Here is a 27,732-nt window from a genome sequence, read left to right on the forward strand (position 1 = left end):
ATGCATGGCGTCGAAAAAATACGTAATTTTTTAAAAATAAATAGGGAACATACCTTGCTCCTGTGTTGTTATTAATGCCTGTCACCCTTTTGACAATGTTCTCAGTACTGATTCTACATGGATTTAGATGTGCGAATAACCCGAAAATTGTATAGCTTGAGTGCGGCTTCTTGAAGTTAACATCCGACATTCTGTCTTCAGGCGATTTGTCAAGCGGCCAAAAGCAAAACAGCGAAAAGTCAAATTCAGATTCAAAGCTCCCAGGCGTTCCTCGTAGGCGATTTAAAAATTAAATGAATTTAGAAATTGTACGAATAATGTGTGATCTTAAATCTGAGTAAAACAATTGTGGAAAATTTCCATTGTACAACTGTACATAGCCTCCTTTGCAGTCGTTCATAGAGTCGTCACGTTGAAACGTTGCGTGACGACCCTAAGAACGGATGCAAAGGAGGCTATGTACAGTTGTACAATGGATTTTGAGTTTACAACAATTAAAAGCACAATTAGTTTTGGCCTTGAGACTGATACAAAAATATGTTTTATTACATTTGTGACCCTTATTACATTTGGGTCCAGTTTTTACATTTGTGCCTTCTACAAGCTTTGAATCTGAGTTTGACTTTTCGCTGTTTTGGTTTTGGTCGTTTGACAAATCGCCTGAAAACAGAATGTCGGAGGCTAAAGAGTAAATTGATCAAAAAGACAAACTTACTTTGTAATATGTTTCTAATTCACTTTGACTTTTGATCTTTTGATTTTTTTGACTTTGACTTTTTTTATTGCGGCTCCCGGTCACCGAAGATGGAGCAGCTGCGCTCAGTTCACAATAGGCCATTTGCATTATGGCGTCATTTTACTACCACTACCAAAATACTTCGTGAATTTTCTTTCGTATTTAAATTTGTAGTTCCTCATGGGAATAGTGAGACAATTGGTGCTAATTAACAGAACAAAAGACAGTGTGCAATGGAGTCTGGTAGTGGTAGTAAATGACGCCATAATGCAAATTTCCTATTACGGCACTCAGACGTTGTTTTAGAATAAATGCCAGCGTGTTTGTAATGTATCAATCGTAGTGTCTGTGATCAGCAGTCATATTTTTGTTAAATTAATTTTAGCGCACTCGTCCAAGCTGACATTATGACAAGTGGAAGAGCGGATACTGTACTGAAGGCAAGCCATATAACAAGATCGCGCTATGCATATCAAGTCAGCACTTGTGCGCTTTTCCTATTGCAAGCGAAAGTGTATGTGGAATGCAAGAAAAGTATAGAAAATCAAACCCACGCTTAGGAAGATTTTAAAGTCTGGGTAAAAACCAGCAAAGCAAAGCACATCAATAATTCATGTTCTGGTCGACTGCCTTTAAACTCAAGAACTGCTTGTTTTGAAATTTATCGGATCGGTCTTTGTCCAGATTCCCATGGAAGTTTGTCTTAGATAGGCTTATTAACCTAGAATAGATGGTTGCCAGTGCACATAAGAGATCTGGTGAAGCTGCAAGAAAAGCACCCTTCTCTCTGTGACAACAGTCACATTGGTTGTGTCCACTGAATGGACCTAATGCAGTCTTGAAACTCGACCACTTTAATAGTACATTCCAATTTTTTATATAAAACATATTTAAAAAAAATTCAAACCCTGTAACTCTGTACATTTATGTAGTTGTTGTTCTAGTCGGTTTTCTAAATAAATTAATCAAAGAAAATTACTGAATTAGCCTGTTTATACAATGAAAGAGAAATTATACAAAAAATAATTATTACAAAGGCTTGAAATTCCAATATCGTTACCAGGCTGTACGATCCAATTTACAAAACTGATTCCACATGTAGCCCAAGCTTGGGTTCTCTTTCTGATTCCTCCCAAACCCCCAAACCCCCACCCCCTCCCCCTCCCTCCCGAGAGAAAAAAGAAACATTTCTTAAAACGGGCTAAATTCGAAAAAATTACCACACAGAGCAAAAGAAGTGTTATTTCTCAATGATCGAGGCTTTATTTTACGTGTCAATGATTTTATTGAACTTTTTGATACCAAGCTTCGGCTACCTGTGATTGGTTGGGAAAAAAGCCATTCTATATGAACATTCTTGGTTATTTAGGGGGTTTGGATTAACTTATTAACTTATTAACCGAGACGTACGTTCGTTGTAACGTTGTAGTTCGTTGCGTACGATTGTTGTTTAGAATGATCTCGAACACCAGTGTAGCGAAGCGGTCTTCTATTCGGGACTTTCCCAGAATAGCAGTGATTCAGTACTCGTCTTCGGAATACATTTTTGGGGGCGTTTTTTCCCTCAAAAGAAACTATAAATTTATAGATTTTTGAACTTGTACCGGAAAACACGAAAGTTGTGACGTCACAACTGTGTTTACATAGCCTCATGCAAACATGGCCAATCACAGCGTACGTACTATTTAAGCAATAGAAAACATTTTCCCGTGTTTACATAGCCTGATAGCAACACGAGGGGAAGTTGGGAGAATTCGAGAATTCGAGAATTCTCCCAACTCCCCGAGTGTTGCTATCAGGCTATGTAAACACAGAGAAAAAGTTTTCTATTGCTTTTATAAAATAAATACTAAGGGAAAACATTATCGCTTGCAACGAAAAGAAATCTTTATTTGTATTTGATTCTCATATCAAAATACAAATTCTCCATACATCACGAACTTCGATCGTTAGCCAATCAAATTTTGTGTAATAAACGTCAAGGAGGCAAATGTGAAGCGAGAAAGAATCGCTAGCTATTTTAAACATTTATCACTTCTAATACTTTAAAACAAACACAAAGGAATGTTCAAAGATTGAAAAGAAATCTAAATAAAAGATTTCAGAATTGATTATCTTCACGAAAGCGATCAAAAGCGGATAACAAGTGTCACTGTGAAGGGAATTCTCGGTTGAAAGAAACGTGGTTTTGCTCAATTTGACAGCGAGAAAAATATGGAAGCGAAGTTGATTGTTTCGTCTTGCCTCGAGAACATATTTTGTGGAGCTGAAGAGCTATCGCTGGAAAAAGTTTGAAGCTGCTGACTATTTCCTTGAAATACTTGTATTCTTTATCGGTCGGCACTTAAGTCATGAGAAAGCACGTCGCTAAACAACCGAAGCTGTCCTGACGGAGGACGCGTGTTGTAGCACCTGAGGGAATTCTCTTTGCGGTGACCAACCAGAGATTGTCATGATATTACGATCAGAAAGACCTGCATGAGACCCTAGGGTTATGCCTGTGGCCCTGACACAAGTCAAAATTTGGAACTTCGTCTTCAGAATACATTTTTGGGGGCGTTTTTTTCCTCAAAAGAAACTGTAAATTTATAGATTTTTGAACTTGTACCGGAAAAACACGAAAGTTGTGACGTCACAACTGTGTTTACATAGCCTCATGCAAACATGGCTATCAACCAATCACAGCGTACGTACTATTCAATTTATTTTATAACTAATTATTTTATAAAACCCAATAGGAGCACCACTTGTATTTAAATAGTCTGGGATAAAAACACAGTAGACTTTGGGATTTTCTTATTACAAGATTTACAACGTACGTACAGTATTGAAGCACTACATTGCAGCACTGGACACGATGAGTGATCTAAACGAAGCTGTTATTGGACCATTGATGAGCCTACTGAGAGCCTTGCACGAGTTGTTTAGAATGGTGTACGACATCATACAACTGCTGCTGTTCAACCAGGTACAGGAAAGAGATGAGGGTAATGAGAAAGTACCTGAAGAGAATAGTGAAAACGTCTAAAACACGGGTAAGGAAAAAATCATTATATACACCCGTCAATAATTCCAGTAAATAATATTTTATTCAACTGAACCTGCTACTATACAGTTTTCAGTGCGCAAATTGTTATGAGCTGCTCGGCGCTACATGATCGCTGAAGTGAAGGGAAACCCACGGAAATTCAAAGACATTCATAAAAGAATACAAAACAAGTCCCTAGAAATAGTCAAAATCAAAATATTGTTAAATTGTCAGAACTGTTTTCATCTTGTAGTGAAATGCAACATGTTTCAGAAAAAGTATTGTCAAGCGCTCTGAATTTAGCGAAAATATTTTTTTTAGTGCAACTCGTACCCAGTGCTTAGTTCCTTACAATCACAGGAAGCCCAAGCTTGGTTTCTGTGGTGTCCTGTTATAAGGAAATGTATGGGGAATCATCAAAAATTTCAATAAAATCATCAAAACGTGAAATAAAGCCTCGAAATTTTACCTAATCATTGAGAAATAGCACTTCTTTCGCTCTGCGTGGTTATTTTTTGAATTTAGCCCGTTTTAAGATTTTTTTTACCCCCCACTAAGAAATAAGAGAAGGTTGGAAACTCGGGATCCAAAAGCGAGCCATCACGAGTCTTTGAAACCTCGTACGTCTTCTAATTTTCTTTCCAGCGCCAAATTTTAGTCATAACCCTTCTCTCACATCCCTATAGAACCGAGAAAGTCGCATTAGAGATTAGTCTTCGCGTCTTTAAGCCATGAAATTTGCCTGTATTCACAACTACCTCGCTTGTTCTGACCCGTACTGGGAGCTCACTGTACACCAGTTCAACGGATTTCCTTCGGCAACCGACCCGAGGTCACGCCGGGAGTCTTCGTATCATATTCGCCGAACTATATTTATTATTGTTACTACAATTATAATAGGCAGTACTCCCCGAAAGTGATGTTCCCATTGGTTTATTCTGTTGTAGAACACGCACCGGTCAAGAATGATGTTGAAGTCGTATACGTCATTACGTCATCTCATTCTGTATGAGCATTTTCGAGAAATTTCATATTGAAGTTTTAAAGTATAAAAAAATTGCAAAAACAAAACATGTTAGTAACTTGGTGGAAAACTCAGTATTTTCTCAGTTTTGAGTTCCTAATTTTATCTAAAGAAGTTGGTAAATCACTTTGGAATATTGGGTAAAAGTTGTATTGAAATCGTACCATTTGATATTTCAAAACATAAGGTCGATTTAACTTGGCTATGAGCCGTATTTTTGGATTATTGTGTTATGTTAATTAACATGCTCGTAAATTCTAATCTACTCGACGATTTTTTTCTAAATTTAGTCAACATTGACTGCAATATAAAGGCAACAAGATGTCAAAATTTCATTTTCATTGAATTATTTTGAAGCTTTCAAACTTTAATCCGCATCGAGAATTGTACGGGACGGCGATTCTCTTTAGCCCTTGTTTATTTGATTTTTCATCGCTATTGTCCTCTTTTATCGCATTCGCGTAGAATTTACCCAACTTCTAAATTCCAATTTGATGGTGGAATGAAGGCGACAGATTTTTTAGGCACTGGAAAACAAGGATGATTTTTTAAAACTTCAAGACGCTCAATAAGGAAGTGATTGAAATCCATATTGTATTTCAGTCGAAAGTGTCATGCAATATTTTGAATCTCTCTGTGAGTGTTATTATACATTTTCATCCTCCTGCATTTTTTACAAAATTAGCGAAAATGTAAAAAGAAATATTTTCATTGGTGCATTATTATTAATTACTTACAGCATGAATCATGTTTTATCTGATTTGACTTCGACTTCATATGAACTACAATGTAAGTTTTAGTGATTCAGATTATTTTCAAAAATACGCTGTGTCCTTGCGTGTTGCGTGACATAAAGAAATATATATTTATATGCAATTGTTTTGAGCATCCTTAAAAAACAACTTCGATCAACGAGCAGCTTCAAGAACTGGATTATTTTCTACGATAGTAGAACGTTTTACAGCGCTTTTCATTATTCTGCGACCTCGGTGCCCTGAGTTGCACGCTGAAATGTGTTTTTTCGCTGTCTTTCAATCAAACCTAATCGTCGGTAACTTACATATTTTTGACTGGCGGCAGCGAAAATCCAAATTTCAGCGTGTAGCTCAGAGGACGGAGGTCGCAGAATTATGAAAGTAGCTGTAACACTATTAAAATATCAAAAGCTATTAAAATAGCTGAGCACTAAAAACTCAAAATACTACTACTTTGCACTATTACAAAAAATCAAAATGCAAATCCTGTAGGAAAAATCTATCAAGATGTACGACAATCGTTAGATCTACTTTATACATTATTCCACTTTTTCCCAAGGAGGATGTTAGGTTGACATATCACATCAGTATTGTTAATATTTTTGTACATGCATCGCCAGGATTAAGGATCTTTCTGAGCAACATCTCTACTTGCTGGTATCTTATATGTTATTTCTACAACTGCTAGTTATTGCTTTAATATCTAATGGCGGTCCTCGGTCTGTAAAGACTCAATTATTTTGAACACTTTATAATATTTTATTTTTAATTTGTGCTAATAAATATCTATATTCACATTCTTTACACATATTAATATAATAATATATTTCATGAATACTGTACTAAGCGCCATTGAACTATATAAATTGTTTATATTAATTTTCTTATTAATTTATTATTATCATCATCATCATCATTATCATCATTATTATTTTTGTTAAATTATATACTACTTTCTGATTTTCATAATTGAACTTTTGTTTTATTTACAGACTGAAGACGGCCATTAGAAATTAGAGCAACAACTAGCTGTAGAAGTAACAAAGTATAGATGTAGAGGGGATCAAATTCGTACTCCTGACGATGCTTATACAACTATGAACTACTCTAAATTCAAAGACTTCAGAACACTACTTCTAGATTGGTCTTCAAAACTATGAAATCTGTGCACATAACACCATTGAGTACTTCAACAACTCCACTAGTTAACCATTACTGAATAGGATCTGCGTATTATTTTTGAAGTTATTCTGTTGACTCAAGCTGTTCATGGTTGTGCATGCACTTCAAGTCACTCATGGATATCGATGCATATAAGATGTGTTTGGTAGATTTAACAGTTGGCGTATATCTTGATAGTTTTAGTCTGAAGGATTTGCATTTTGACAGATTGTAATTTTAGTGCAAAGCAGTAGTACTTTCATTTATTGTAACTGTAGAATTTTAGTGCTAAGCTTTTGTCTAAACTGAATGATTAAGTCGAAGTCAAATCAGAAGAAAACAACATCCATGCAGGATTTATTTCAGTCTAGTCACTACACACCTATTAATATAAGCAATTAATAATAATATCCAAATGAAAAGATTTTTTACATTTTCACAAATTGACACTTTCCACTGAAATTCAACATGGATTGCATGCAATCACTTACATATCTAGAAACATACATATCGAAGATCGAATGCGAGGAGTAAAAAGAGTACCGTTGCAAAAGTGGTTAGTCTGTAAGTCCATCAAGTTAACCGTGTAGATCATCACGCTTGATCCATGGTGTTCAGCTGCAAAACGTAGCTCAAAATTTATCATTTGGAGGTTTTTTTGGTCTCCATCATAGTTCAATACTTGTGTAAACGTTAACTTGATCAGATTTGCATACTTAACAAGTGGGATAGCGTGACAGAATATTATAATAACCAATAGGAACGTTCTGATTAGGGGATTTCCCAAGGCACTTTTAATAGTATGACGTCATCCTATCAATAACCCAAGCGATGCATTCGCCATCTTATAACGTCATTCAATCATCAATACAGCAAGCAAGAAATCCATAGCAAACTAACCGGTAGAACTAACGTTAGGAAGTGAATTTTATGATGGCTTCAAGCAACGTAAAGGCTCCAGGTCTAAAATGTGAAGAATTAAGCCATATAGACAAGTTCATTACTATTATCCAGATCAGATATAACCAAAGCACTCACAAGACGTTTGAATAAGGTTATCTGAAGAAAGATATTAGCAAATGTGAGGTAGCCTTCTACAGATATTACTAGTGTGCTGAGAAAAAGACAAGATACTTATCCAATGTAACACCAAGATTACAAACACAATCAGAAAGTTGAATAGTAGATTTGGAGATTGAAAAATATTGCAATATGGGATTTCTGACGAAACGAGAAGTAAAGAGAATAATTTTAGTTTTATCAGGGCTGCACACATTAACAAGTTCATCGATTAATCGAACAACTTGTTAATGTTTGCAATCCTGATAAAATGAAAAGACACTCGTTTTAGACTATTAAGCAAGATGCTCTTGGAGCGTGCACTGGGCTACCCAATGTGCGAGTATGCTGGAGCTTATTTAGCACTTAATCTTTGTTGTGTACCGCTATTTGGGAGGAGGGGGTACTTTGGAACATTTTAGGTGTATTTTTCTTTCAGAACTTTCCAACACTTATCTTATCTCACAACAAATTTATTCAAACGCGTACACCTTTTAAATGTGTGGGGTTTTTTTTATTAAAATGTACCGCTTTTTTATATCTTTATCCAGTGAAGTGGAATGAGACTCGGGCACCAGGACAGACGGATTGGGGTTTAAATATATTTGATATGTTTTAGTTAATCTAATTGAATTGATATATGTTTGTTTCTAAATGGATACTAAAAGAGTGTTCACTTATCTTTAAGAATAAACGTCATTTTCAACCATTGCAAAATTCATTTAAGGCAGTGAATGTACATCAAATTTCCGATGTTACATTTGTTATTAAAGGCATTACTAGGACACACCATGACGTTTCTAGCATCATTCAATGTCGTGCTTTCCATGCAAGAGGAAACTATTTCGGGACTGTATTCATTCAAGCAAAAACCCTAATAAGATCGACAGCTAAAAGGTGAGAATAAGTCAAAACTAAAATATCGTTCAGTATTACTTTTATTTTTCGATGTTACATTTTTAGAGTTGAAAGTACGAATTTAACATTGTTCTCTGTAATTCCTCGAAGTAATCACGCATCGTATCAGTGATATGCCTATTGTTCGGTGGCATAGTTGGAAACAATAGAGCGGATCATGGTTTCACTGATCGTCAGTTTGCGGAAAGGTTACGGAATATTATCGCTAGGGTTTCGGATTTCATTCGGCGATTACAAAAGCGTACTAACCCACCCGTACTAAGTCAATTTAACTGCGAATACAAAAGCTTACTAAGCCTTTCGTACTAAGTCAATCTCAGCCAGACCTAGGGGGAGTACCCTGGAATATTCGAAAGGAACATTTCAGTCCTTCTCCCTTACTGAATGGCTTTCAATAATTACTTGTTCGGAGAAACAAGTTAGACTTATTAATATTCTTTTTGAGTATGAGTCAATAATTCAGAGGAATCATGAGTGTTGTTTGGATTGTTTATAGTTTCTTGGCAACGAATAAACTATAAGATGCCGTATTCGAGTATGAGTCTACTCTTACTAGATCTATGAATCAGAAGAGCCATGAGTGTTGTTTGAATTGTTTACAGCTTCTTGGCACAAATAAACTATAAGATGCCGTATCCGAGTATGAGTTTACTCTTACTATATCTATGAATCACTCAAATCATGAGGTAAGGTTCCTCCCACCCACGAGTAATTTATGTCGCCTGACAACAATCCTCTCCCCTCCCCACAGTGCCAATCTTAGTCATACGACAACAAGCCGAACTCAACTTTCGGAAATTCAAACTTCCCGCCTCATTAATTACGACAGCTCTGATTGGTTCATAACTAGTTGGTTCAGCGATTCTCTCTTTAGTTTAGTTTAGTGTAAAGATCGGACTTGCATAACAGATCGCTGAGAGATATGACATTACTGAACATACCAAAAACATTTTCTAAAATGGGGCAACTATCATTTAAGTTTGCTGCGGCTAAGGATTGGAATGATGTGCCTAAGGATTTGAGAGAACTTAGTTCTTTTCCATTTTAAAAAACAAGCTTTTTAAGTATTTTTTTGGATTTTGATAAAAAAAAGAGCATGCATAAGTGTACTGTACGATAGATTTTTTCCTTCTTCTTCATATATTTATTTCGTTATTTAATTATTAACCAATAGTCTACACTGAGGTACGAAAATCACGCGTTTTTCGATATATCTTTTGTAGCCTAATGTTTCTGTTTTCTTTTTCTTTTTCTTTCGAGCCCTCGTATATACAATGGATATATATGTTTTGTGGACGCGGGATTTTTGTGTTTCTGTGTATATATTATACTTAATTTTCTCTTTTCTTATATTTATACTTTTAGATTCTCAATCACAGATTTTAGTATAGATCTTATTTAGATTTTTATAGATTTTATATTGCTGATCATCGGTTCATACCAGCTGTTCTATCGTGTCCAGCTGATCGGTTTTTTAAATCAGGGTAAATAAAGATATTATTATTATTATTATTATTATTAATTGATGACCATAAAAGGCAATATTAGATTTAACCATCGGGCAGAATTCTATTGTTCTAGGCGACATGAACTTACAGTTGAGTTATTTTCAAAGATCGGTATAATTTCACGAATACGTTATAGGATATGCATCATTAACTTATTTTCCCTAACACTGATTGGCTACACCAAAGACAAAGACCTGTCAAACGCAAGTGATTGACAGTATTAAACTCCCTTGAGTCATATCAGGGTAAACATTTTGATTGGCATCACTATATAGTTAATATTAATTATTTTTGATGTGACTAGGAATACTCGTGATATCGCAATCGACTTCATCGTGTTTTACTTGACAACCGAATGATCACATGAATGACTTGTTGTGTTTACTTGAAAACCGAAGTCGAGAAGTAAACTAAAGCGACTTTATTTGAATAAGAGTTAAAGTTTCAATGAATGATCACATGAATGACTTGTTGTGTTTTACTTGAAAACCGAAGTCGAGAAGTAAACTAAAGCGACTTTATTCGAATAAGAGTTAAAGTTTCAATAAATGATCACAGGAATGACTTCTTGTGTTTTTCTTAACAACCGACGTCGAGAAGTAAACTAAAGCAACTTTATTCGAATAAGAGTTAAAGTTTCAATGAATGATCACAGGAATGACTTGTTGTGTTTTTCTTAACAACCGACGTCGAGAAGTAAACTAAAGCAACTTTATTCGAATAAGAGTTAAAGTTTCAATGAATGATCACAGGAATGACTTGTTGTGTTTTTTTTCCTTGACAACCGAAGTCGAGAAGTAAACTAAAGCCATTTTATTCGAGTGAAAGTTAAAGTTTCAATGAATGATCACTGGAATCATTTGTTGTGTTTTTCTTAACATCCAACTGATCATTCTTAACTTTTCTAAACTAAACACCTTGGAATCAAGCGAGATGATCTAGTCGGCTATAACTACATGACAGACTTTCAATCCACCTCGTAGCAATGACACTCTATTTTAGTCCTAGCGATCCATCTTGTATGTCTTGAATTGAGGAAACGAAAATTTAAGCGACTACGTTTTTGAGGCAAGTCAAATCTTCCAAATATAACGTTTGAATATTTTGATCGTTAAATCATTCGCTGTCTTTACTCGATTAATGGATTTTATCTTGTATCTCGTGCAGGATCGAGATGGAAGTGCGACTTGTGAACAGAAATCGAGACGGAGAAGAATTGCTTCTTGCACAAAAATCAACATTCTTGACCTAGTTTACTGTTCGCTCTGTTCTTGCAGGGGTTTCTCTGGGTTCTCAGGTTTTCCTCCCTCCGTACTAATCAACTTCTAAACTCCAATTTGAGTTGTTAGCGACTGGTAAAACAAGGACGATTTTTGTAATCGTTTCGAATTTAGAGGTGAATGGAATCCGTGTTGTATTTCAGACGAAGAAATAGCTGTTTCTCGTTGCTCGCGGCTTCGCAGCTCGTTGTCCTCACTTCGCGACGATCTTACAGAGAGAAACCTCTAGTCCGAAATGGATTCCGTGCACGGATCTTTTTTTCTTCTAATTTGACTTCGACTTCAAAAACTACAATGTTAGTTTTAGTCAATCATTTTATTTTGAAAATACGATGTGTCCTTGCTTGACAAAAAGAGTAATATATTTATAAGCAATAGTCGTTTTGAGCGTCGTAAAAATTTGAGCAGCTTCAACCACCGAGCAGTAGTCTCACTCATTCTTAGTTAACGGGACCAAGTCGACTTAAAATAGATTGAAAAATGAAGTATGCTGGAACGACTCGAAAATAGCCTTATATTAATGTATACTATCTAAAAATGCATTTTTCAAAATTGTTCATCTATATCTACAAAAGAAAAAAAGTTGCATCTGTTTTCATACAACCTTCTTGTCTCTTAGGAGAAGGAAAGTTTTCTAACCCCTGGTTTTAAATATACAAGTCCAAGGTAGTGTTTTCGTTAATTTTGGTTTCATTTTATTGTTTTATTTGTAACTCTATGATGTCAGTAACAGAAAACAATATACAACAGCTTGAACTCCTCTTAAAAATGGAAAAAAATCACAAATGCTGTTGAAAATTTCTTGTACGATTTACAGATAATTGAATGTCCTTCCATATTTTTTCCCTAATCTCAACTTCCAGAGGAGTTAAGATTCAATCTCGATGCGTAATTTCGTCTAAAACGTCAATAATTCAAATAAGAGTAGGATGGTTTTGATCAGACGCTATAATAAAGTAGAGGCTTGAATTGTATCTTGGTAACGTAAATGACCCCTGACGTAACGTAAACGACATATGCTCGTATGCACACATATGGATTTCAAACTGCGTTCATTATGAAAAAACGCACGACTCTAGAAGATTATAAGATGTAATAAACAGCTGTTTGACTATTAAACTAACTTACATGTTTCCTATTTTAAGTAACGTAAATGACCATATGATCAATAGCAAAACGCAACAGGTTTACTTGAGAAGAACACTTGATTATGTTAACATGAATTACTTTTGTAATGACTTCTATGATTTATATTCCCCCTAAAAATGATATTTGTTATTAAATTGTAACAAACGACCTCATATAATATAAACGTTTTAAGGAAGACGGAAGCGTGTCTCGATGAGTTCAAGTGTTGCAGAGGACAGACGGTAGGACTTGCGAGTCTTGCCGATCTGTGTGGGTTGCTCTATAACACATATTATAGAAGCTCTTGGGACCCACAGTACATCTTCTCGGGTTGGCCATCGAAAACTTAATGCTTGGGGGTTCTTTCCACTCCTTGTCATGAAGGTTAACAACAGCTCGCCGTCATTTGCATCCACTTCCTGCACTTTGCCAATGTACCATTCTCCGTCATATGAGGCTGCAACAAAATCATTGATCTTCACCGCAAGCTCGTTGTGAACACTTGACGTGCTAGGCTGTCGTAGCATGGCTGCTTTCCAAGAACACTGGCTGTCTTGAGGATTCGCTAAACAGCTATCGCAGTAGCAAGAAGTGGTTCTGGTGATAACTTTGTGAGGTGCCACAGCTGCAACTGCATGAAGAGTCATTGTACCCGGGACCGGCTGCGCATCACTGTACCTTTCCAGCTTTGCACTGACTTCTTCAAAATCAGCTTTGGAGTAGAACATATATTTAACACTTGTGGTGCTCTCTGCTTGAGTAGCCCAAGCAAAGAAGCCTTGGGCATCTTCGATGGCCACTTTTCCAGATCTTACTGCTTCATCAGCCATCCTCTTGGCTGCTCCACCCACACCATCACACGGACCTTTTCCATGCTCAGCCTCGAAATAATTCCATCTTGCTGGAACCCCAAACTCTTCAGTATGGTTTGCTATTATAGCAAAGATGGTTTTATTTCGATATTGGGATGTGGGGCTGTCTGTCCAATAATGAATATAGGCGAGGTCAGGCACGAGGTCCTTCAGCTGAGGGTGTAGGGAGCGCAAGATCGTATAAACAGCAGAGGCCTTGTAAGAAAGCTCGTCTGACACAAAGATGAAACTTTTGTGCCTGAACATGTCTTCCCCAGGTTGCTTGTAGTAAGCAACGACAGGATGTAGGGAAACCATAGATGGTCCATTCCAGTGAGCACTTTGTACTTCTTCGCAAGACTGGCAGTTGTAGTTTTCGGCAAAGTCCATTTGAACTACAACATGCCCAGCTGGAAGGTTTTCCTTCAAGCGCCTGAGCTGCTGGTATTGCTCGTGATGACGGCGGACGTGCCCACGAAACTTCGTTACGGCCCCTGTTACTTTGGCTGCAAACTCGTGTTTTGTGGCCTTAGTAGGCACGACTTTCATCTTCTGCTTCCCCCCTTCCTCTTCTACTCGCTTCCACTGCTCATAGGTGATCACATCTGTGTCTCCGATGTTACCAAGAATATCCTTGATCTGTTCGTCATTGTTTTCCTTGATGAACATATCAGGATTACCGGTAGTGATGAGCTTATTATTCTTCATGGAGCGCAGGAGCAGTGCCATATTCTGGTGCCTCTGACAGAGACACGTATCACGAGAAGCGAAGCTTGCCAGCATCATGTAGGGCGGCCTCATCTTGTAGAACACTGCTTGGGAGATATTTGCTGTTGGGTGCTCAGCAAGATATTTGAGACGGAGGTTGTATAGGTAATCGCTCAAAATCCGTTTCTGCACTCTTTGCATTCCACATTTCTTTGCATCGTTTTTTCCTGGCATCATGCGGCTGTTGTCGTCTCGCTCCAGGAATTCTACAACATTTTGTTTGAGCTGCATACGGAACTCATGCAACCGCCTCTTCTTGACTACTTCAAGCGCCTTCGTTTTGGCAGCTCTCACAAATTTTGGAGAGACTCTCATCTCTGAACACAGCTGTTTCATTTGTCTATACTTTCTAACTATTTTTCCGCTGATTATATTTCTTATTGTCCTATTCCCGACAGTAGATTTATTTTTCTTCAGCGAATCTTTAATTTCATCGACTAAAACATTGCTAAATAATAGCCGTTTCTTCAGCTTTCTTGACGCCTGTTCTACCCTTATCCCTGAGTCCTCTATTTGCGCGTTTGTGCGCGAACGAGGAGTCATTTCTGGCATCGGGATGTTTGGGGGAGTAGTTGTCGTTTTTTTCTTCAGCCTTTCATTTCTTTTCCTTATTCTTTTGTTGGCCTTTTCAAGACTGGCAATGCGATCCTCTAGGCTTCTAATTTTCTGAGTTTTCTCCTTGATTTTTCTATGGTTTATTGCTTGGGCTGTCGAAATTTTCACCTTCAATCCTGGCGACTTGGATGGCAACTTTTCCATATCTTTCGAGATTTTCGTCTTCTCTCTACTCTTACGCTTGTTATCTCGATTATTTGCCCTCCTGTTTTCCATCTCTTCTTTACCGAGCTCACAAGCTGCAGTGTAGTACTTGAGGACACGGCTGGACTCTTTTTTTAGGTAGTTTTTATCTTGCGCTTTTTTTTCTCTCGCGGTAGGCACGTTGAATTTCCGCTCGTGATTTTGCCATTGTAGTTATAATACCTTTGTATACATATAGAAAATATTAAATGGAAATGGAAGCCACCAAACTAAGATATAATTATTTTGATATCTTAACAGAGGGGCCAACCATATGCCTTATTTTCACTCCCATACACAAAAGTTCATTTACGTTACCGGACAATTCGTTTACGTTACCACACGAAAAACACGTGCTAGAACACCCTGTGAACATGGATCACTATGAAATAGGCAATGCATATACAGCCAGACTCCTCCTGGACATTTCACTGTCACTAAATAACATATATATCTAGCTTCTTACCTGAAATAAGCAGCCTGAACCGTAGAAAGTCGAAGTTTTGTAGATTGAGAGGACAAGCCTTATGTTGCAATCGCAAAGGGTGACGAAGAAAAGACTTCAAATGTGTTTAGTAACTCGTTAACAAATGATATGATACCCAAGCAAAATAATCCTTTCTAATTAGTTATGTCATCTTGCTTGTGTGTGGTCCATTAACCAACTTTAATATGATAAGCAAACTCTATGGTCATTTACGTTACGGTAACGTAATGTGACACTGGTAACTGTCAACCAACTTCCTCAAAAAGCTGTTATCACTTCAAAGTAATACTATCACGTTTGGATAACACAAGGTTTGTTTGCAGTGTAACGCCATTGATATCAGTTAATTCAGCTTTTGAGTGCCTTGTATATGACCTTGACCAGCGTAACGTAAATGACTTCCAGTAGAAAATAGGGGTAACCGAAGTGGCAATGGGCTGAAATATACTTAGATCGTTTCTTTCATTGAAAACATTCTTCATCCTATTGGATATATAACAGATAAAGGCGTTTAAAATACGGTTTAAGTTTGGGCAATCATTTTGACTTAATTTTTTTTAGACATTTTAACATTTGGTAACGTAAACGACCAAAATTCATGCGACTCCAATGTCAAGGGCGGTGTGTTAAGAGACCAGGCTCCATCCTCAATCTTGATAGCTCAAACGGTAACCTACATATGAACCTTCAATTGCATTAAAAACTAGAAGTAACAAAAAGCTAGGAATTGTTTTTTTTTTAAGTTTAAGTATTAATTTTATCCCGTGCGACATTCATTTCCGTCCACTCTTACAATGTTCGAGGGTCAAGAAAATTGCCCCTCGCTGCGGAACGTGTGCAAAATCCGTTTTTAGGTGTGGCCGTAAGCCTAAAACTCTTCAAATAAATCGCAAACGACTAGAATTAAAAAATATACACGAAAAGATAGTGATCTATTAATGTGCGACATCAAATGGTCCCGTTAACTAAGAATGAGTGAGTCTGGATTACAGACTACGAGAGTACGTACAGCGTTAAAAGCTTAGCACTTAAAATTCTAAAATTACAATATATGAAAATACTACTGCTTTGCACTAAAAACACAAAAAAATTAAAATTCGAATCCTGAATGATGAATGAAGATCAAGATCGTTTTCTCCAACCGTTGCAACTACTGACATTGTCATGTCAACTTTTTCACAGTTCTATTGTATTTCCTACGGATGTCAGGTCCATATATACTTTCTTTTTCCAGTGAATACATCATCAGGAGTAAGGATATAATCATTCTTAGTGAGTATTACATGCATCTCTACATCTACTTGGCGGTATATTGCATGTAGTCAGGATATAATCTTGTGATGCAGTATAATTTCTACATCTACGGGCTTGGCCTATATTGTATGTAGTCAGGATATAATCTTGCATGGGAAGCAGTATAATTTTTACAGCTACTTGCATGGTATCTTTTATGTTATTTCTATGGCTGGTTATTGCTTAATTTTCTAATGGCAGGCTAGCTGTCCTCGATCTGTAAAGAAATCAAAAGTTCAAATAAAATAATATTAAAGCCACTAACCCCGGCTTTTACCTTACATTTTTGATATTAATTTTTTTTCATACCCCTACAAGTATAAATAATAATCTAATTCCAACGTGTACTATTGACTTGTTTTATAAGGCAAAATATGCTGATAATGTGCGAGAGATTGTTCTCTTTCTACTTACTTGTTCAGATCGTGTGTTCATCGTTCTCTTCAGGTCTTCCAGTTTCCTCAACATCACGACTCATCAGTACAACACACAAATAGTAGAGAACAAGAGTCTCGCACATCCTCAATTGTAATAAACACATCAGCCAAAAAAGATCGTTTGAGTTTATCATACTTTTTTCCTTTTCCACCGTAGACCCTCTCAAAGACTCGACATCAACACTACTTCAGTGAGTGTGCGCTGAACCTTGTTGAATACCCCCATTTTATCTTGTGCTTACCTGTGATGGCTTAACAGATCAAACAGTATACCGGGTTATTTCGCTAGACTAAAAATAACATCCCGAAAATGACGTCACCTTCGTGTTCCCAACGGAATGATTGTGTCGATAGTGAAGCTACCGGAAATCATGCCGTGTTGAAGTCGTGTTGAAGCCGTTTGTTGAGTGTTTGAACGTGTAAATCGTGATTAATTTTTAAATAAAAATAAGAATCTCTCAATAATGTCGTACCTTCTGTTATTAAAATCGTTTTATAGCCATTAATTGAAAGAAGAAACAATGTCAGCCTGATTCACGCGAAGTAATGTAAACAAACTTATGAACACTATTTCGCGTGAAGGAAATTGACAACCGGAAGTAAATATGATGAATGGTCCTTTTGGCGGGAATTTCAGAAATTTGCCGGGAAATGTGGTAAAAATCTTGATGGAGATGGACTATGTTTAGAATCATTTGAATAACTTCACATCTGGAGACAAATTTTCAGTGGCAAATCTAAGCGGGGGGGTTATCACAATTTTTCATGACAACACCAACCAATTTGAATAACTTCACATCTCTGGAGACAAATTTTCAGTGGGAAATCTAAGCGGGGGGGGGGGGGGGGGGGTTATTATCATAATTTTTCATGACAACACCAACAGCACTGCGAGTTTTATTAAAACAGGGGTGCTGGACACATTTTTCTCGCTTTTTTTTTTCTATACGCCGTGTGTGGGACCTGAAACAACCATGCTCACCTGCAGCAAATAATTGTCTCCCTAACCCTTTGGTCTGCTCTCTCCACCACCTCAATGAATGCTACAACCCCCCCCCCCCCCCCCCCCCCCCCTTTGAAAAAATCCTGGATCCGCCCCTGATTTTGGTTATGTTTTGAATGAGCTTGAAGCCTTAGAGGTGCTTAGACAATTTAAAACTGCTACAACAAGTAAATTCTGTGTGTTTTACTGCAAGAATTTTGCAAGAAAAGGTATGTTGGCATGCATTTTTAATAAAAAAATACTAAGCTCTCTTCATGATCATTTCTCCTTCCCTCTACCCTCCTCCTCCCAGAGTCCCCGGAAAAAATTCAAGAGAACAATTATTCTAATTTATAAGGTCACAACTATGACTACTGTAGTAATAAATGATTTTTATAGCATATATGTATTAACTTTTTTTCTTTATAAGATGTTATGTCATTATATACACATGGCACGGATCACAGAGACATTCTGTAGTATTTGTTAATAGCATGCTGCTTAACCTGGAAAATGAAATGAAAAATTCTAAAAGAATTTGCATTAAACCAAAAGTGAAAGAACAGAAAGAGAAAAATGAAAGAAATAAGTTGAATTTGGTGTGAAATGTGATTGTCCGGGTGAGTGTAGTCTTGAAAAAGACTGTAGTTGGTGGCGACTGACGATTCCACAACCTGAGTGTAAGTCATCTTCAGAGCCCAATGAGAAAATGAGACATAGTCGATAGTAATATTTATCTGTAACAATTAATAAAAATAGAATTAAGTGAGTGATTTATCCATCTATGTACATGTAAAATATATTTATTAAATCTTTTTTTTTATAAAAATAAAACCAAAACAGATGTTCGGAAAAAACATAAAGTGTTCTTTGAAGATGCTAAATCAACAATTTCTAGCAGAATAGAGTTTGATGGCACACCATCTGTGATAAATGGCATAAAAGGTCTATGGCTGTCATCATGGTATTGACAGAAACAAGGCTGATAAAAGGCAGTATCTTGAAAAGATGCAGGTACTTAAGTTATGAATAGAAACAAGTCAATGTCTCTCTTAAGTATCTCTCTAAAGAAATCCATCCACACTTTTGCAGGATAATGGTGATCATTTTTCATTTAAAACGCCAAGATTTCTGGTTCAAAATACTAAAAGGTTTGGCTGCCCTGCCCTACTTCAGACTATGAGGTAGTTTTGATACTAGTCATGATGAACAATTAACAAAATAACATTGTGTAGTACCAGAAACTATCCATGCCCCTCTCCTCACACACACACACACATAGGGATGTTGAATTACTGAGGGGCGGGGCTGGATCAAAGAAGAAGCTCGAAAAACCATACCCTCTTCATCGCATCATCCCTGTATAGTTCATTTATGGGAGTACCCCCCCCCCCTCCCCCATCCTCCCACTCCGGGCACACAAGAATAGGAGCCTGTAAGCGCCTACATGCCTACGAGCCTATGCGCCTACCTTATTGCATCACCAACTTTAAGTTACTGAGTTACACGCTGAAATTTGGGTTTTCGCTGCCGCAAATCAAAAATATGAAAGTTACCGACTGATTAGGTTTGATTGACGGCAGCGAAAAAAACAAATTTCAGCGTGCAACTTGGAGCACCGAGGTCGTATGTTTATGAAAATAGATGTAAATCGATTTAAAAAAATGAAGTCTAAAAGGATACAGTTTCGCCCGGAGTAGTCAATCGATAAAAATTGATATCAATTTTGCCAATCGATAAATCGATAACAATCGATACCGCTGATTTGATTGATATCGATTGTATCGATCAATCGTTAAAAATCGAACTCACACTAAATTTTTGTATCGATTTTTATCGATTGATTGATTACATACATACATGAATCGTTTTCTTTTCGATTTATGTTCTTGAACAATTTCTATCGATGATCGTACGAGGGTCGTGTGGCTACGGATTTACACCACCGGAAATTACTCTTTCGTAACCATAGCTTGACACAAACCAGGAGTTTGTTATAGTGATCAGTGAACAGACAGCAAAAGTACTTTGATAATTAGCTGCCTGATCTACATATTATTACTTGTGAATTAATAGTTATAAAATCTATTGCACTATCATCGATATTTTCGAATACTTTCCGTGAAATGAAGCTGATTATATGATTGTACTCATTATTGGATCGAATTAAAGCGGTCAAATCTTGATCGATAATAATCGATAAAATCGATAAAAATCGAACTCACACCCATTTTTTTATCGATTTTAAACGATTTCCCATAAAAATCGATACAAATCAGCTGATTTCTATCGATTTTTATTGATACCGATTTTTATCGATTGACTACTCCGGGAGTTTCGACATACAGTTGTGAATTTTAAGAGAAAATTTGAGCTTAAAAAAGCTTGTCATTTTGGAACTCGCGAAGTAACGTCCAAAGTTTAAAACAACTATTTCGTGAGTCCCAAAATGACACAATAATAAAACATTGTTACGATTTTGTAAACAATTGCTGTTAAAATACTTTGCCTAAAATCTTAACTTTATTTTTGTACGGAACTTGGAGGTAGTCCTCATGTAAGAATTAAGAAAATCACAGAGAAAAGTAGTAGAAACGCATCGGCGCCATCTTGTTTGTTGTTGGTCACGTTACGAGTCGGTACGACGGAACGAATCCGTCGGAACACGAAGGTGACGTCATTTTCGGGATGTCGTTTTCGCTGCCATGTTTTCTCGCTGTCAAATTGAGCAAAACCACGTTTCTTTCAACCGAGAATTCCAGTCACAGTGACACTTGTTATCCACTTTTGATCACTTTCGTAAAGATAATCAATTCTGAAATCTTTTATTAAGATTTCTATTCAATCTTTGGACATTTCTTTGTATTTGTTTTAAAGTTTTAGAATGATAAATGTTTAAAATAGCTAGCGATTCTTTCTCGCTTCACATTTGCCTCCTTGGCGTTTATTACACAAAATTTGATTGGCTAACGATCGAAGTTCGAGATGTACGGAGAATTTGTATTTTGATATGAGAATCAAATTCAAATAAAGATTTATTTTCTTGCTAGTGGTAATGTTTTCCCTTAATATTTATTTTATAAAAGCAATAGAAAACTTTTTTCTCTGTGTTTACATAGCCTGATAGCAACACTCGGGGGGTTGGGGGAATTCTCGACAGTTATGCAAACCCTCGACTACGTCTCGTGGCGCCGAGAAGGATCGTTACTTATGAAAGAAAGTGGTTGTTTGCGGCGTTTTTATTTATTTCATGGTTAAGAAATAATAATATTGCTTTAAGTAGCTTCAGAAAAAGAACATTATCTCTTAGCTGAGAGTCGTTCAAGTTACGAGGATACGCCGAAGACTTCGTTTTTGATGTTTACCTTCCATCTGGGGAATGATCGAGAAATCGTGCACGTGAAGTTTATCGCAGAGTTGTGGTATTTTCGAGGAGTGTTTCTCAATACAGGAGCAATTGATGACTCAGGTAAGCAAATAATTTGATGTATAAGCAATGTATTTATTGTCATATCGTGTTTTCTTTTTATGAATTATTTTTTGTGGATGCAAAGTGGACCATGTTTTCGCGTTGGTTTCGATGTTGGAATACTTGATCAATCGATTGCTTTCATCGTTTACTCGACTTCCGGTGTAATTTCCCGCTTTTTTTACACGCGTCTAAAAGTGTTACCCCCCAAAATCAAGTGTGGCTTCTTGTCCAGGTTGTTTACTTTCTTGGAGCCAATGATGGGGACATTTTAATTTTGGTTTCATGTAAATTCATTTCTATTTTTATATACAATCTATTTACATGTAAATCTGATATTGTGTAAACCTTATTATTATGTTTATCCTCAGATTGATATATTATAATTATAGTATATCTCGATCAATTTACAGTAGCTTTTGAAACTTGGTAAAGCAAAAATATAAATTTTTCTTTATTCTTCGCAGACTTTTCGCTTCTTTACTTTTGGTGTTTTTGTCATGTTTGCTGGATAGCAACGTCTGTGATGCTCCAACATGACTTTTTCAAGCTTGTCGCAGCCTCGTCTTATGCAGGAGTGGGTCATTAATCTCATGATGAATTGATTCGACCCCTTGCTCACCAAGCAGCCCCATACCAATTCCATACCTACAAAGTTATTACATGTAGTTAAATTGGTCAATAAGGATCACAAGTTTATTATTTCATGACACTCTTTACAATCAACTTCATCATCATTGTTATTACCATTATTGTTATATTACTACTGTATATTATTATTATGACAGTTATAGTTATTATTTTATAATAGTTACTACATAACTGATACCTCTTAACCCATGTGATCATGTGATCCTCTAAGAAATGCATTTTTGGCAAAACAGTTGCATGAGGAAAGTTTTGCCTGTACACTTTCATGAAACTTTCAATTTCTTTCTCTGAAAGGGAAGACAATCTTATCAATGTTATAGACCAAATCCAAAACTTGCACTGATGTGAGGCTTACGTTGTGAACAAAAGGATCTGGCATGACTCAAAGCGATCTGGCGTAACAAATCACGCCATATCTCTTTGTTCACAACTCAAGCCTCATATCAGTGCAAGTTTTGAATTTGGTCTATAATATATATTTTGAATGTACTGTAGATCTGTTTATTTATGTGTCTGTCCTCTTGTGCCACAAGTCGTCATTAATTAATACTGGTACTTTAAAAAATGTCAAAATAACTTAAATTTTTTGCCATTAAGAGGACAGACAATATAGACCTGATGTAAATGTGCTTTTTTATCTTTTTGGAGTGACAATACTTATGAAAAATTCTTATTTTTATTTATCAAAGCAACCAATGGGAATAGCACATACTCTTTGAAAACATTCCTTTGCCCTCACTGTTTCTGAAAATTAGTTAACCAGTGTGTATAAAATGTTATTATTGTTAAATATACATATCTTACCAAGGATTATGATTTGGCTATTGCATAGCTTTTCTTTCGTAGTATATATCCTGTGGCATTTCCCAAATGATTCCAGTGTTTCTTTAAATTTCTGCTTCATATCATTGGCCTCTTGTATTAAATTGGGCATTACTTTACTAGAGACAACAACTGGTACCTCAACTAACAGCTTGATATTTGTTTCCTACAGGTAATGAATAAGGGATAAGAGAAGGAACAAAACCATCTATTTATTAAAAAAACCTATATTTAATTTTTTTTTCTTTTCCCACTTAGATTATATGTAGCTTACAATTATTTATAGTATTATATAGAGGAAATGAAAGCCTCCAAAAACATAATTTAATACCTTAAGGCATTTGTGTGTGTGGTTGCCATTGAATGTCCCACCATGATAAGCCTGGCGTTCAGCACCAATCTGCTTTAATTGCTTGTCAAGTTCTTCCTTACATGGCCCTTTTCCACACCACGACTTTGACCGAATGTCTTGAACTTTCTTTTCCTGACACAAATGAAGATGTGGTTATTCCACTGCCTATAGGATAGATACTTGTAAGGGCTGCAAAGAATAAAGTTGCGCCCTCTACGAAAATGGTTTTAACTCATACCATTAAGCAAACGCTATCAAACTGATATGCCAACGCTGCAAGTGATTGTTTTCTTTAACCTTTCAAATGATGTTTAAGACTCATGGCCGTTGCAAAGGGAGAGGCTGGGCTGGCAGTGTGGGGAAGGAGGGAAGCTTGGGTGCGTACAGTTTTCGGCCACGAAAAAGTACAATCTATGGAATGTATTTAATTCATGAAGTGACTCCCCCCCCCCCCCCCCCCCCCATCATTTTTCGAGGCTTGCTTCATCCACTCACGTCATTGCGTGCAGCAAAACTCGGTGTTTAGCTTTCAAAATCTATTCGCTACTGAGATTCTAATCACATACTTTACTATACTTACAGTTTCCGCCAGTCCGTAAAACAACGGTAGGGGAATCGGAAGCGGTCAACTTTCGTTTCATTAAATGAGTTGTCAGGGACTCTTCTACCTGCGACAATGGAGCCGATAACGTGGTTTTCAGAACTTCGCTAACAAGCGTGGTGCATCGACCAGTCGTGTAAGAGGTGCAGCTAGACTCGTGTTGTGCAAGCTGTTCGAGTTTTACAAGGGACTTACGGATAGCACATTTTAGACAGGATGCTGACAGGAGGTTTAATAGTAGTCTGGGCGGCTTTCGAAGCTCTTGAATCTTAATTGTCCTCTTGCATACGGGACACCCAGCACCGTCTCCGACGTAATGAATCCAATTCTCGATGCAAGAGTAACAAAAAAAATGGTCGCAACTTGCTTGTAATGGCCTGTCCAGTACTTCACGACAAATAGGGCAGATCAGCTCCTCACTAATATTGGAAAATCTCTCGATGCTTGGCATGGGATTCATAAGCGCGGCCGGAACTATTTCTGAAGGAATATATATTGCCTTTTGAGAAGGGTTAATGCCATCGCTTCTTAAACCTTGTTTGGGGCGTCCTCTTCCCTTTCTCGCCTTTGGTTTTTTGCCTCCCCGGTTTCTTCTTGCAAAACTCTCGCATGTTTCACAGTCTTCTTTTTCATGCGGGTGCCAAACAACTGGTTGAGTGCTGCACTTGTAATTCAAATTTTTGCATGCGTTAAAGCTTTTCACGTAACAGTTGACACACACATTTTGTGGATGAACATTTTCGTCGTCGTCTTGGACAGATAAACCATATGCGACTTGTAATTTGTCTGCAACATGGTTTGTAGACGTTTTGTAAACATATCCTTGCGAGTTTCCCGCCTTAAATCCACAAACACGACAAGATACCTTCAGTTCACGCAAGTGAAACTCCATTACTAAATGAGAATCGAAAATATGTTTTAGTTGTCGATGTTATTTAGTTTTAGTTCACGTAAGTGAAACTCCATTACTATAAACTTGCTACGCTTTCAGGGAAGCCATTCATCTGTCAATAAAAAAGCTTTTAGACTAAACCAAAAAAAAACTTCATTAACCTGTATTCTAAATTTTAAGATGCGTATCAAATGAGAATCGAAAATTTGTTTTAGTTGTCGATGTTGTTTGCTCGTGGAAGCCGTAAACACGTATTGAATATCTTTATTTTTCAGGATTACGTGCTCAGCCACGAAACTTAACTCGGTAGAAAAACCCTGATTTTTGCGAAGAAAAACGTTTTTACTTCCATAAATAAAATGAATTTCGATAAAAGATTATATTAACTTACCTGTATTTCGTGTTTGGAATCTTAACTTGAAAGAAAAGGTTTTTTAAACCGGTTTTAATTTTGCTGAATGAGGAAAACAAAGTTTCAAAATTGCCGCCATTTTCGTTGTCAAGGAAGAGAAGCAGCTTAGCAACGCAATTTGGCCGCGCGCGCGCCTGGAACCTAATGTCGTAATTGAAACAGCCGTGTATTGTGCTGAAAGTATTTTTAGTCCAAACTGCGTTATGTGACGTAGGATGGTAGGAAGATCAGTCATTGGTTAGGAAAATAAGTTATCGGTTAGGAATATGTAGTATCGACGATACACCTTGTTTCTAAACTTCGGGTCAAAATCAGTTCATTTTCCCTACATCATGGACTTAGTAGAAGAAATACACGAGATGATTGAGATGATCGTCTGCATTTTATACTTGATTTACGTGAACCGTTTAGAGGCTGACAGGAGAGAAGAGAGGCCTACAAGGGGGAAAGAACCAGTGGAACATGATGAGGAGGAAGACTAATAAAAAGGTACAAAACTTGAAGCTAAAACCGGGATTTTTCTGTTTAGGATGAGAATTTCTGATCCGCGCCTGAAGTTAGAGATAGTTCGCAGAAGTGCAGGAAAAATAAAGAACCTCACCGCAAAGAAGAATCGGAATATATTAAATAAGATCAAGGAAACTTAAATAACAAGTAAAAATGCGCCTTTGATTTCACGTTCGGTGGTGAAAGTTTTCCGTACCATCTCTTCAGCCACTGTTATGTACGTCGTGTTTACAAAGGCAAAAAAAAACTGCTCTAAAACGGCTAAAAACCACTTAGAATAGCTATGAATACCATTTACAACAACACAGGAGCAAAGTATGTTCAGTTTTTTACCTATTGAATTTTTTTTTTTTTTTCTTTCTTTCGTTCCATACATTTTTGTAAGCTCGAGATTTCACTCGTGTGTTCACATTACCAACCGTGTCACGCAATAACCTAAATATATTTTAAAAATTTTCAAGGAAATTTTGTATTCTCAGACTTTCATATCTTTTCCTTCAGATCAATTATAATGCGCTCTAGCAACGAGTCGTTATCATCATTTTTATTCGTTTATTTCAACGTTTGATGTATACTAGTCAAGAGAATATTCTCTTGACACTAGTTCAACAGTTCAACAGTTCAATTATTATTATTATTATTATTATTATTATTATTATTATCATCATTATTGTTAATATTATTATTATTGTTAATATTATTATTATATACTACCTTCTGACTTTCATATTTGAACTTTTGATTTATTTACAGACTGAGGACGGCCACAAGAAATTAGAGCAACAACTAGCTGTAGAAATAACAAAGTATAGATGTAGAGGGAATTATATTCGTACTCCTGACGATGCTTGTACAACTGTCAACGACTCAAAATTCAAAGACTTCAGAACACTACTTCTAGATTGGTCTTCAAAACTATGAAATCTGTGCACATAACACCATTGAGTACTTCAACAGCGCCACTAGTCAACTGCATCATTCTGCGTATTATTTTTGAAGTTATTCTGTTGACTCACAAAGTTCTTCATTGGAGATCGATTCATAAGAGTTAAGATGTGTTGGGTAGAATTAACAGTTGGCGTAAATCTTGGTTTTAGTCTGACAGTCTTATTTTGACAGATTGTGATTTTAGTGCAAAGCAGTAATACTGTCTTACATTGTAACTGTAGAATTTTTAGTGCTAAGCTTTTATCTAAACTGAATGATTAAAACTAACATTGTAGTTAATGAAGTCGAAGTCAAATCAGAAGAAAACAACATCCATGCAGGATTCATTTCAGTCTAGTCACTACACACCTATTGATATTACTAATTAATAATAATATCCCAATGAAAAGATTTTTGGAAGTACAGAACGAACAGCAGTTAGGACAACAAAGTGGATTTTTGTGCAAGAAGCGAGCAATTCTGATCTATCTCTATTTCTGCCCACAAGTCGCACTTCCATCTCGATTCCGCAAGACATACAAAATAGAATGCATAAATCAACTAAAGCCGGCCAAGGAATAATTTAACTATCAAAATATTACCTTCAAACCGTTTCTCTGGATTAAGTAAGTTGTCTTGCCTCCAAAACCTAGTCGCATAAGTTTTCGTTCTTCAATTCAAAACATGGATTGCGAGGACTAAAATAGTGCCATTGCTACGAGGTGGATTGAAAGTCTGTCAGGTAGTTATAGCCGACTAGATCATCTCGCTTGATTCCACGGTGTTCAGTTGGAAAACGTAACCCTAAAATCTATCATTTTGAGCTTGTTATTTAACTTTCACAAGATTGTTGTTCCTTCATGTGTAAACATTGATCAGATTTGCA

At 36.6% G+C, this 27,732-nt stretch overlaps 2 protein-coding genes, 2 long non-coding RNA genes and 1 pseudogene across 9 annotated transcripts; 1 reads left to right on the forward strand and 4 right to left on the reverse strand.

The window, feature by feature from the left end:
- Positions 1 to 1,971: 1,971 nt before the first annotated feature.
- On the reverse strand, positions 1,972 to 7,422 carry LOC116291548 (uncharacterized). Of its 5 annotated transcripts, none has more exons than XR_016119644.1 (3): positions 7,248 to 7,382; positions 4,098 to 4,152; positions 3,528 to 3,738 (listed from the first exon to the last, which is right to left on the reverse strand). It is a non-coding gene; the product is annotated as an uncharacterized LOC116291548 (long non-coding RNA). The 5 variants fall into 5 exon arrangements; XR_016119652.1 differs by having other exon boundaries at positions 7,212 to 7,323; XR_016119655.1 differs by having other exon boundaries at positions 7,196 to 7,283.
- A 4,406-nt stretch (positions 7,423 to 11,828) lies between these two features.
- LOC148913402 (uncharacterized) lies at positions 11,829 to 15,183 on the reverse strand (annotated as a pseudogene).
- Positions 15,184 to 21,694: 6,511 nt separating this feature from the next.
- Positions 21,695 to 23,619, reverse strand: LOC148913403 (uncharacterized). Its single transcript, XM_089029326.1, has 4 exons — positions 23,487 to 23,619; positions 23,138 to 23,321; positions 22,512 to 22,620; positions 21,695 to 22,330 (listed from the first exon to the last, which is right to left on the reverse strand). The coding sequence occupies exons 2-4, from the start codon at positions 23,265 to 23,267 to the stop codon at positions 22,228 to 22,230; spliced, it is 342 nt and encodes a 113-aa protein (XP_088885452.1). The 5' UTR covers positions 23,268 to 23,321; positions 23,487 to 23,619; the 3' UTR covers positions 21,695 to 22,227.
- On the reverse strand, positions 23,507 to 27,697 carry LOC148913404 (V(D)J recombination-activating protein 1-like). Of its 2 annotated transcripts, XM_089029324.1 has the most exons (3): positions 27,449 to 27,697; positions 24,088 to 25,002; positions 23,507 to 23,639 (listed from the first exon to the last, which is right to left on the reverse strand). In XM_089029324.1, coding segments are annotated over exons 2-3 (915 nt in total). In that variant the 5' UTR covers positions 25,001 to 25,002; positions 27,449 to 27,697; the 3' UTR covers positions 23,507 to 23,637. The 2 variants fall into 2 exon arrangements, with proteins under 2 accessions (XP_088885450.1, XP_088885446.1); XM_089029320.1 differs by lacking the exon at positions 27,449 to 27,697 and having other exon boundaries at positions 24,088 to 25,655.
- On the forward strand, positions 25,700 to 27,122 carry LOC148913405 (uncharacterized). Its single transcript, XR_016119657.1, has 2 exons — positions 25,700 to 25,901; positions 26,673 to 27,122. It is a non-coding gene; the product is annotated as an uncharacterized LOC148913405 (long non-coding RNA).
- Positions 27,698 to 27,732: the final 35 nt, after the last annotated feature.

Source organism: Actinia tenebrosa, unplaced genomic scaffold, assembly GCF_029948245.1.
Source record: "Actinia tenebrosa isolate PJP-AT-01 unplaced genomic scaffold, QUT_ActTen_1.0 PGA_scaffold0__85_contigs__length_37466705, whole genome shotgun sequence".
NCBI classification, from domain to species: domain Eukaryota; kingdom Metazoa; phylum Cnidaria; class Anthozoa; order Actiniaria; family Actiniidae; genus Actinia; species Actinia tenebrosa.

Excerpts from the sequence above, each read along its gene's own strand:
- LOC148913403 (XM_089029326.1), bottom strand. The coding sequence starts at position 23,267 with ATGCCCAATTTAATACAAGAGGCCAATGATATGAAGCAGAAATTTAAA. Across the intron at positions 22,621-23,137 it reads TAGCCAAATCATAATCCTTG|AGAAAGAAATTGAAAGTTTC; the intron begins GTAAGATATGTA and ends CTTCCCTTTCAG. Across the intron at positions 22,331-22,511 it reads ATGATCACATGGGTTAAGAG|GTATGGAATTGGTATGGGGC; the intron begins GTATCAGTTATG and ends ATAACTTTGTAG.
- LOC148913404 (XM_089029324.1), bottom strand. The coding sequence starts at position 25,000 with ATGGAGTTTCACTTGCGTGAACTGAAGGTATCTTGTCGTGTTTGTGGA.